At 36.3% G+C, this 12,261-nt stretch overlaps 1 protein-coding gene across 1 annotated transcript in view; it reads right to left on the bottom strand.

Annotated features, from left to right (window-relative positions):
* Nucleotides 1-4,044: 4,044 nt before the first annotated feature.
* Nucleotides 4,045-12,261, bottom strand: part of WDR49 (WD repeat domain 49) — a 131,595-nt gene continuing 123,378 nt past the window's right edge. The window contains 1 exon segment of the mRNA XM_088020026.1: nucleotides 4,045-4,190. Within this exon segment, the coding sequence (XP_087876152.1) occupies nucleotides 4,045-4,190 (146 nt within the window).

Below are 12,261 nucleotides of genomic sequence, written 5' to 3'. Positions count from 1 at the left end.
ATACATACATATATATATGTATTCATTAGTGAGAACCAAAGTATCTTGGTATAGATTTGAGCACCATCACTTCCCTACTGTAAAAAATAAACCTGGGAATATGTATAAAAATAATAGCAAGAGGTTATGGGTTCAATATCATCATCTTTCTTAGCATTTTGTAGTTTAAGTAAAAATGTATTTAATTCCAAACTTTAAAAACATACAAACAAATGTTCCCATTAATAAAGGACTGAAAAGCTAATTCTTCTATTTAAGCATGGACTAATTTCAGGCATTTTTTTCCTCTGTCAGTTTGCTTCATTTATTTTGTGTGGTTAAGAGGAAAATGTTCTGAAAAGATAACAGGTTAAATTATATTTAATGTAAATCTACATACTACAAAGTAGTCTACTGAAAATTCTGGCACATTCTATTTTAATGTGACAAGTTCCTCTCAATGTAGAAAAATGGATCTTAGATAATTAAACCTAAGTGTTAATTTCGGAAATAACTTATAAAGTCTTCAATTCTCTTAGCATTTGATAGGTGAGAACTACTACTTGCCTAGCACAATTAGATGCTATAAGATAGTAGAGTAAGACATAATAACTAAATGTCTTTTTAGTTTTTCCTTTTGTGTGCATTTTTGTTCCAGACTATTAGAAACAATAACATTAAAAGAGACTTTCATACCTTAAAAGCTCTATTCTCATCAAATATACTTGTGAGACAGCTCCTCTTAATTCCTTTCCCAGAAGAGGCCCTGAAGTTAATTAAAGATGGGATTAGGGTTACACCCAGCGCAGTGCCTTGCACAGGAGGTAGGCTATAGAGAGAAGCCTGTCTATATAAATGAGACTATTTCACACTCATCATTTCAAACAAAGTCAGTTCCAAGGGTAAAAAGAGTAAAATATATCTAGCAAAAGAATTTCTCATTTATACCAGAAAAACTAGTGGGCTCATTCAACTTTGCTTAGTAAACCACTGCATTTTATGTGCCTTCACTCCAGAAAGCTGATGGCAGGAGAAGTGTATTCTATTGATATGCATATACCTGGTGTCTATAACAGTCCCTTACACATGTCTTAAATAATTGGTTGGGTGGATGGATGAATGGATGAATGGATGAATGGATGAATAGATGGATGGGTGGGTATATGGGAGGGGAGCAGAGCCTACGCAAAGTATTTGGTACCCATATTACATCTCTTTAACATCTTAATATTCCTCTAAATTTCTGGAAATGTGACTCAAATTTCACTCCACTGTACTGTCATCAATCTATGATTCATAAATCATATGCTCTAAGTTTGAAATGATGGATTACCTAATCAAACCTCCCAACCAGTGCAAGAATTCTCTGCAATATCCCTGTGAGAGAGTTACTCGGCTTCTGCTAGAGCATCTCAAGAAATCCTTTGTCCCAAGGCAACCTTTTTCATTTTTAAAAAATAATTTACTTTGAAATACTTTCAGACTTACAGGAAAGTTGCTGGTATAATATAAAGAACTACCATCTCCCTCTCCTTCTGTGTTTCCCCGATTGTTAACATTCTGCCACATATGTGTGCTCAATCTAATACCTAATCTTTTTCTCCCTATTCCTTTCATATAGATATAAAAAATATAAAAACTCAAATACATTATATACATGTATTAGATACATATATATGTTATATGTGTATACACACATACATTATAATTAGTATTTTCTGAATCATTTGAGGGCAAGCTCTTTTTTAATCCCTCTTAAACATTTCTTCCTTCCTTCCTCCTTTTTATCTCTTTTTTCTTTCTTTTTCTTCCTCCCTCGCTCCCTACCTCCTTCCCTCCTTCTCTTTCTCTGTCTCCGTCTCTCTATTTACAACCATAAATTCACACTGGTGTCTCTAAACCCAATCTAAGATCTCTGGGTTCTTTCTAGTTTTCCTTTGAAATTTTATAAATACCTTCTATACAAGTGAGATACTTGCCTCTCATCTTCAATATACCCACTGATTTACTCATTTACTTACTCAGTGTTGATTTGCTCAATGTAACCAACCTCTCTTCTATGCTGGCCATCTCCTCCACTTACCATCTCTGCCTTTCTACCACCTAAATCCCTCTCCCACTGTCCAGTCTCAGGCTCTTGGATCCAGTGAGTATATCTCTGCTAGGTCTTCTCTCAGTTCCTCCTCCTTTTTTTCATAGCCAGGCACAGGCCTGCCACCAGCTCCTCTACACCAAGATGGGAGGGAGAGGGAAGATGAGACATCTCTTCCTGTTTTAGTAGGTATTACGAAGAAGTTCTAGAATCCACCTTCTGAAAACTGTGTCCACTGGTTCAACTGCTACTCTTTTTCTTCATGGCAGCTTTGAAATATTTGAGAATAGGTTATAGCTCCCATGAAGCCTCTTTCTTATGCCAGACTTCCCCATTTCTTTACCTGTTCCTCTGTAACATGGTTTCCAGAGCCTTTATCAGTCTGATAATATTCTCCAACATTTGTTGATTGATGCATGCAAATATAGATTTCTTTTATATCTTTCCCATATGTGATTGCCATTCAAGAGGAGAGAAAAACAGTATACATAGAAGTCACAGTGCCTGACCAGGCTGCACCTACATGTAGCTGGAATAGGCAGTGCCTTCTGAAAACCTTTCCTCCACTACCCTCTCCACCAACTAAAATATTTGCTTCACTGCTGCTGGAAATTCTATTACTGGAGCTCATTCCATTGACTCTATACTAGTAAAAAGAACTGAAGAGAAAGTTGAAGCGCAGAACCATGGTCTTTGGAGTAAAGCAGACCTGGGCTCCAATCTCAATTCTGCCAGAGACACTTGGGCATTCTTCTAACAGATCCAAATCTCAGATTTTAACCCTATCATAGATATATGATTCTTGGGAGGCTTAAACACAATGAAGTTTTGAAGTTACTGAACAGAGTAGGTTCCTATATATTGTTATTTCCTTTACTTGTGTGTGTTATGGCAAAATTCTTCTTAAAATACCAATATTTTTGCGAGAACTCTTTAAAATGCAAATGTGTAGTAGATAATTAAAGTTATATGAACGAATTTATTAATTACTCTTACAGAACACAATAAATAAAGCACCATAAGAATACTGGTTACCTGGTAGATAATGATATTTATAAAGAAAAATGGATCAAAAAAGTGAGGCATTGTGTTTCAGAACCAAACATTTCCTACTTGAGCTTCTACATAGAATGTGTCCTATATATAGTCTCAGTCTCTTTGATTTTTTTTTTATTTCCAAGCATATTACCTCTTTGGTTGTGCTATGCCACTCAAGAATATGGTAAAACAAAACATAGGAGTAGAACATATGCAGTAATTTCTCAGTAAGTACATGTAAGAATAGATGTTAAGTCTGCGAAAATAAATAGGAACAGCTGCTGCTGACAAGGTCTAACTGCATTATCAGAATCATTTAAAAGAAACTAAAGGGGCACCTGGGTGGCTCAGTCGGTTACGCATCTGCCTTCGGCTCAGGTCATGATCCCAGGGTCCTGGGATCAAGTCCCGCGTTGGGCTCCCTGCTCAGTGGGGAATCTGCTTCTTCCTCTGCCTCTGCCTCTCCCCCATCCCATGCTCATGCTCTAATAAATAAAATCTTTAAAAAAAATTACAAGAAACTAGAAAATGTGTAAATATATGGAAATGGCTCTCTCAGTTAAGTCTGTAGATAGTCACCGTGTTAGTGTTTTTCATATTTAACTTCAAGGCAGCTTTTACAATAAAAATTGATCAAAAATATTTGTCTATCAAAGCAACCAGAAGTGCAACTGATTAGAATACATTGTTCTGAAAATGTACATTTTTACATAAAACCACTTGGGAATAAACGATGCCAGTTGTTATTGCCCCCTCTTTAGTCCAATCTATTTTTTATTAAGAATACACAGAAAGTGAAAGGTGATGGATAAAAGCAACACTAAGACATTGTCTGAAAACAAAACTTCCTGAAGTTTAAATATAAAGTAAAAGGTGCAGAATTCTTGATTTCTTATCTGCCTTCTATATTCATACTTCATGCGACAATGAAATATTTATTTCTCTTTCAATTATAATTGCTTCTTATTTCTTTTTATCTTCACTTCACTACTTGTTTCTTGACATAATTGCTTGGCTCTTCGTTCCCGATCCAGAATTTCTTTGGGGAACAGGTTTTTCTCATCAAATACAGCTTTCAAAGCTACAAAATGATGAAGAAAATGACATGGAAATTATACTTGGTAGGAGACCCAATTAAATGAAATAGTGGGGAGAAAATTCTCGTTTCAATTCATCCAAAAATTCGTACGTTTCTAAAACCAAGGATGTATTTGGGGGAATTTTCTCTGAGGCTCCTGCTATTCCTTTTACTTCATTTTAAATTAAAAAGCTAAATTTCAACATAGTTTGTTCTATTAATGTATTTATATCCTGATAGAGATCCACCATTTCACAGTAGAAGACTAAAGAAGCTTGTGTTTTCCATTTTTGCTTTTTAATCTACTTAACAGCTATCAAAGACTCATAAAAAGCCAAGAACAAATTATTCTGTATTGAAATAAGACAATTAAAATAATCAAAACACAGTTTGGCTGTCTGCATGACTAAACAAGTGCATCTTCAATCACGTCCTTGTAAGAGACTTTGATCTGCAGGGATCTGTGGCTTCAGAAAAAAAGAGCCAAATTATCCCCATGAATGGCTATATTATGCATCAGTGAGAAGTAGGAGGAAATTGTGCCATGCATTCAAGAAAATAATTTTGGCCTTTTGCTTAATTTTATCATTTCAACAAATGTTTACTGAATGTATATTATGCACAATGTTCTATGCTCAGGCGTAAGTAGGGCACAAATATGACTAAGTCGCAGGCTTTCTTCCAACCGGTAGAGAGTAGGAATAGTGCCCAAATAAACCAAAATATCAAGGACAATAAGATACAGTTCTAAGAAAACATGAGCAACAGAAATTGTGGCGAAACATATCAAGAGACTATGAGAATAGGCAGAGATCAGAGGAAAAGCTTTGAGAACTAGACACTATTTGAGGTAGATGTTGAAGTGGGTAGGATTTGAAATTGATAATAAGGACCATGGACGTGAGGAAGAGTTGGCAAGGGGGAAAGGAAATGTCAACTAGAGGGAACAAAGTAAATACAAGTGTAGAGAAACAAGAGCTACTAGTCGGGTAATTCTGAATAATTCAGTACAATGTGACCAAAGTTCAAAATATAGAGAGAACGAGGTTAGAGCAGGAAAAAGGAACACATTTTATGCCAAGCCCAAGGAATATGACATAAACTACATAAACGTTGAACAACTTCACAGTATCATGCCATCTTTATATATTTGGATTAAAAAAAGAAAACCCTCTTCACTTCCCATACAAACATGATTGTATAAGTCAATATCTTTCCCCTTTGTCTCTTGGATATTATACAAGAACAACTGGGAAAATGAGAAGAGTATAATTTGGCACACAGACTCCACGTGACTAAAGCCCAAAGATAGAGGTAACCTAAAGCCTGCAAAATATGAAGACAGGCAGCCAAAGACCTGACACTGGAGAGAAGTTACACAGGATAAAGTGATGAGTATGGAAAGTGTAAGAAAGCCAGCAGCAACAGCATCTCAGAAAGTTCTAGCAAAAAAAAAATAAAATACTCACTAAAGGTGAGGGGCTCACCCTGCAGTACAAATGCTTTATGTTTCATTCATATCCATGGATGTAAACAGAGGTGAACAAGGCTGGAAGCAAAAGCCCTCTACAACACCTCGTTGTGTTCAGAGAAACAGATGAGGCAGGACTACATAAATAATCATGCACATGAGCCATTTTTTGCTAACAACAGTCTGCCCCTGCAGGTTGTAAAAATTGAAGGCCATTCCAATCCTACATCACAAGCTCTCACCTAGGGACCTACTATAAATTTCAAGTCTAAAAAACCCAACTCATTAAGACTAAATAATTAAGAGAGGAAATAAAAATTAAAAAAAAAAAACACTGGCATAGCAGGGACACAGAGGAATATAAGCAATATTATAAACAAAACAAAACAAATTTTAAAAAGAACAGAACTAATCAATACACAGACCACCGCCAGAAAAATGTTGCCACTGGCCAGATATATATCGTTACTGAGCACTTTGTCACAAATTAAATTTTCAAACTTGAAAGAGCTCTTACCTCTGTAAAGAAAGATCACAGAGCAGAAGTGAAAAAAGTCAGGAAATGGCACAACAAGTGAGGAAAGTGAGCTGGCAGAACTCAGGAAAAATCCCTCAAGCGAGAATAGACTGTGGGGTAACAACGGGGAGCAGAGTTCACAAATGAGAAAAACAAATATAACCAGATGAAACGTAAGAGAAGAGAGAGGAAAGTGATACTGGAAAAGAAACAGATCCAACACACACAACAATCAGATGAGTCCTTAAGAAAGAACACCAGAGCAGAACAGTTGAAGGCACCATGTATGAAGTTTTCCTTAGAGACAATCTGACATATATAGGAAGGACATACTGTGGCACCAGGAGGAAGAGTCAGAATAGTCCAACAAAGCATATCTTAGTAAAATAATTAGACTTAAAAGAGAATCATTTGGCAGCCAGGCAAAACGATCGAGTCACTCAAAAGGAGAGAAATGGATATCTTACATTAGCTATCTTCATAGGAATGATCGGTACCAGAAAACAGTAAAGCAACACCAACAAGGAAGTCAAGGAAAGAACGTGTGAGGTGTGGGTGTGATACACGCCCAAGCTGTGCCGCCAATTTAAAAGTTACAAAGAGTTTCAGCATGCGGGGAATTCGGGGACTAGTGTTTCTAAGAGAACTTTTTGAGAAAATCACTACAAAATAAACTGATAAATGACTGAGGAAAATTCAGAAAAAGATGTAGTGGTGAGCCCTGAATGTTTTTAAATATAGAAGTGAGATTAAAATAACACAAAGTTTAAGATAACAAAACAGAAGGTAGAAGCCACATGCCTGACAACGTAGAAATGATACAATTAACAAAAACTGGAGGGGTAAGGGAGAAGAAGCTTCATTCATGATAAATCAGTGACAGTTAAGAGGCAAAGAACTTAAACCAACAAGTCAAGTAATAGCTACAGAAGTAAATGTAACAAAATAAAATAAGCTCAAAGAAAGATCGAATTATTGAATAAAATTAGGAAGTAGAAGAGGAGGAGAGGAATGAAGAAACATGCTCATTTTATCATCAGTCTGCATGAATGTAACAGTTACTGTTCTAGAAAACTGAAGGGCTAGAAGAATTATATAAACCTATGAGTATCAAGGTACCACTGGAACAAATATATAACACCCTTCTGAAATAAAAGCAACAAAAAATTACAGATCCAGTGAAAATTTTAAAAAATATATAAACAATATATGGCATAAAAGAGTGTGAGAAATACAAAACCAAAATATCTAATATATTGATAAATTTAAATGTGCCCAATTTCATGATGAAAAAAAAACATTTTTTTAGTTGGATCAAAAGCAAAACTCAACACACATCTAAAATGGAGCAATTCCAAAAATTTGGAATAGAACAACTGGATAAGCATAGCAAACAGATCCAAACCCAAAGAAAGCAGAGGTCAAAATAAAAAATCATCAACGCATACAGAAACACTCAGAAGATACAGATACACAGAAACTGGAAGAAGTGGGTGCCAGAAATAGATACTGGGAACTGGACAAGCCCATATTGCGGAACGGAGGGAGACTTCTCACCGGATAATTTTTTATATGTTCTAATATTTGATTAGTGTGTATTTTGTTTTCTAGCAATAGGACATAAATGAATAAACCTGGAACTACCTCTTAAGCAAAGCTACAAATGAAAATACTATGCATTTGCCTAAAAATTTGCCTAAAAATACTATGTACCTGCAGTACAAGGTCTATGGATTTCCCTACTTTAGCAGTTAATTCTGTCCCATATGACTTCAGATTAGCATTTGAGAATCACAAGGCATTCTGAATGCCTTAGAGCTCTCCTGAGATCCACTGTGAAAGGGAGACTGTTCCTTTTGAAACAAACTCTGTTTTACTGAGCTATGTCTCTCAAACTAGATGAGGAATTTTCATCATAACTGACTGGTTTCAGGGCAGTGAAACCAATAACTAACTGTTAGGCCCTTGTAGATCTAAAGAGAGGCAGTCTTACCTGAATAATTAATTTTTTGAGTTAAAAAAACAGATGATAAAAAATTCATATACAGGGGCAGATCCCTGTTTCCTGGGCCCAAAGCTTACAACTTGGGGACCTCTCTAAAAATATATATATAAAATAAAAAATACATAATTATTCATAAAACATAGCTATTTATTCAGGATGAGAAAATCAATCTCAGCAAACTACTGGAGTTTTGTAGCATTGGATCCTTTTCTTCTGAGATCTCTTTTTGGAAAGGCACCTGAAATGCTTACCCAGAAATGCTTCCCGCTTGCAGTCTGGCTTCCACTTTTCCCCTGGAACACTAAAACACCCAGAAACTACTAATACTCGCAAGGATCTTTGTAGATGAGGCCCATTAAGCAAACTTTTTGGCTTCATTGGCAAACTCTTTTATGTCACAAAAATGATGTCATTAACCTAACACCTTCTAAATGGATAATGGTAATCAATTCATCTGACTATTCAGAGTAACAACATCTGCTAGTTTAATGGCATAACGTTGTCATACGATAATGTGAGTGAGTCTGCAATGTGATACATCTGAGAGATCATTAACCGTTTATTGAGCTTGTTTCAGGTTATAAAGGAATGTCTTTAACCTTGCTGTGATAACTTGCTTTCTTGAAGTATTAACTGGCAAGGCTAAAGTTCCCAGTTATTCAATCAAACATTAATCTAGGTGTTGCTCTGGAGGGATTTTGCAGATGTAATTAAAGTCCCTAATCAATGGACTTCAAGTAAAAGAGATTATCCCAGATAATCTGGGTGAGCCAGACTTAATCAGTTGGAAGGCCTTAAAAGCAGGGCTGAGGCTTCCCGAAAAGAGGGAAAAAATTCCACCATTGGACAATAGGTTCCGCTTGTGCCCATGGAGATTCATTCTGTCCTTTCCTGACTGTCTGTGGATGATAGCTTTAGTCTGTGCTCAGTCTGCCCATGATCTTCCCCTCCTGACTCAGCCCTATTCATTTTGGACTTGCTCAGCCAGCCCTCACAATCCCATAAGCAAATTCCTTGTCATAAATTTCAATATATGGCCCTGCTGGTTGTGCTTCCCTGAACCCTGACTGATACACTTGCCATAAAGTACATTGTTTACCTCAAGACAATTGTGAAGGGCAAAGTGTTCTCACTGAGACAAACTGGTGTGTCAAGGTTCTGGTGGTTTGTGACTAGAGTCTGTTGGATATTCCTTGTAAAAAAAAATTATGTTTATTCAAATGTATAATTTATCTTAAAGCCCTCTCAATTCCTGCAGAGGTGTTATGTGGGACCTCAAGTCTCAAACTTCTCGTTTTCTGGGCCAACAACTTATAATCTTGGAGAGTAGTTCACTTAGAAGGGCTAGTAACAGCTAATGTATATGGCCTCTGAAGGCTTCCCTTCACTTAAACTCAAATTCTTTGTCCAGGCTACATGGCCCCACATGAACTGATCCCTATCCCCCCACCAACCGCATCTTGTACTAGTTTCCATCTCTCTCATACTACCCCAGCAACAGTGACTTTCTTTCTGGCCCCAGAACACATCAACCCTGTTCTCAACTCAGTAGCTTTTACACTTCTGGACCCTGTCCTTGGAAAATTCTGCCCCTAATACTTTATGGGACTGCTTTCTTGTCTTTCAGGATTCAGATAAAAAATCAGAGGGACCTTCACTGATGCTCCCCTAGTCATGTCTTACCACATTATTGTGCTTTACTTTCTTCATACCTCTTATTAGTATCACCATCCAAACTTATCTTCTTCTACTTATTTATTATCTGTCTCTCCCTTAGGTGATAAATTCAACAAAAGGAGAGACCTTGTCTGCCATATACCTCATATCCCCATAGCACCCAGCATTGCATCTGGTACATGAGAGGTATTCAAAAAATATATTTGTTGAACAAATGAACAAATGAATGAAGATACCTCCAGGAATATGAAGGGGTGGGCTTCTCAAAGTTTGGAATTCTTGCATTCCAGAGACCTAAGGGCTCCATAATGGTGAAAGAAAGGTGGTTCTCCATGTCATATATCCATCCACTTACCACAGTCCTTAAAAATCAACATCTAGCATTATTGGTAACCATTTACACTTACTATTTCCAACCTGGGAAAATACAACATTTATATATTTAAGTGATATCCATCACTTCGTTCTATAGCTGGCTTCCCAACAAGGTTTGTTATAATGATACCCAAAAGGTGTTTTAAAAGTAATGAAAATGAAAGACCTGGTGGTCATGAAGCCATTAAAACATTTTCACTGGAATAAAATGATTCAGTGAACTTAATAAATTTAATTTTCTGTCATCTGATGTGTCCCTTGTCCCCTGATTAGCAACCAACTGTATCATACAAACAATAGTGGCAAAAACCTCACGAAGCACCCCAGCAAGAAAGGACTTGATGGTCATCTAAATATAACACTACAATGACCAACTGTTGTTCATCAATGAATATACAGTATTCTGAAAACTTTCTAGTTCACATCCTCTATCCTACTTTATTCTAAGCCTTCTAGATAATTGCTTTTCAAAATTTTATGTGCGTAAGAATCACCCAGAAATCTTGTTAAAATGTAGATTCTGATTCAATAGATCTGAGTTGGGGCCTGTGATGCTACATTTCTAACATGACCCCAGGTGGTGCCCATGCTATTATTCACTGTCCACTACCCACATCTTGACACCAAGTTTGTAAGTCCTGAATCTAGACTCTAGAACAGTATTACCAAGTTGTCATTCAATTTCAGCCATCACTGAGTAACAATCAAGTAGCAAAACAACAGGCTGTTGGCAAGGTGGTGAGGACTGGTCAAAATGCTTTAACAGTCTTCCTATAATTCTTAAATGATTGTGGTCCAGGACTTGTTGAAACTTTTTTTTAAAAGGCTCAATTTTTTTCTAAATTTCACATTTTAATTTATTTGGGTTTTACACAAGGATAAAGACTCAATTTTTTAAGAACGGTTTTAGTTTTAAAACAAAATTGAAAAGAAGGTACAAAAATTTCCCATATATCCCCTGCCTCCACACATGCATAGCCTCTCCCTTTATCAATATCACCCATCAGAATGGTATATTTTTTCCCAAGGATGAATCTACATTGATTCATCATAATTGCCCAAAGTACATAGTTTACCTACAGGTTCACTACCAGTGGTATACATTTTATAGGTTTGCCATATACTACATTACTACAAAAGAGTAATGGCATATACCCCTCATTGTAATGTCATACCGAGTATTCCCACTGTCCCCAGAAAATCCTCTTTGCTCTTCCTATTCATCTCTTCTCTGGCAACCAGTGACACTTTTACCATAGTTTTGCCTTTTCCAGAATGTCATATAGTTGGTATCATCAGTATGTCCTTTTTCAGATTGGCTTCTTTTACCTAATAATATTTATTTAAGATTCCTCCACATGTCTTTTCATGGCTTAACAGCTCATTTCTTTTTAGTGTTGAATAATATTCCATTATCTGGATGTACCACAATTTATGTATACATTCACTTATTGAAGGACATCTTAGCTGCTTCCAAGTTTGGGTGATTATGAAAAAAGTCGCTTTAAACATCCATGCACAGGCTTTTGTTTGAACATAAGTTTTCAATTCCTTTGGTTAAATACCAAGAAGCATGATTGTTGGATTATATGGTAAGAATATGCTTCCTTTTGTAAGAAACTGCCAACTGTCTTCCAAAGTGGCTGTACCATTTTGCATTCCCACCAGCAATGAATGAGGGTTCCTGTTGTTCCATATCGTCATTAGCATTTAGTGTTGCCAGTGTTCTGGATTTTGGCCATTCTAATAGGTGAGCAGTGATATCTCATTGTTTTTTACTTTGCATTTCCCTGATGACATATGTGGAATATCTGTTGAACATTTTAAAAAAATGTTTTTCACATATTAATGATGTCTGTCTTGTAGGATCCAAATTTTGGTGTGTGTGTGTGTGTGTGTGTGTGTGACTTTCAAGATGATTCATGCTATCATATAAAGATAAAAATAATAGGAAGGAATTCCACTTCTAAGATGTTTCTGTTTTATGCTCATTCTTTAGTTATCTAAAATTTCCTGGAGTGCATCACAT

Source organism: Eumetopias jubatus, unplaced genomic scaffold, assembly GCF_037043125.1.
Source record: "Eumetopias jubatus isolate StellerSeaLion01/CBP00866 unplaced genomic scaffold, mEumJub1_p1.0 scaffold_1, whole genome shotgun sequence".
NCBI lineage: Eukaryota > Metazoa > Chordata > Mammalia > Carnivora > Otariidae > Eumetopias > Eumetopias jubatus.
This window is presented reverse-complemented; position numbering and strand designations above follow the sequence as displayed.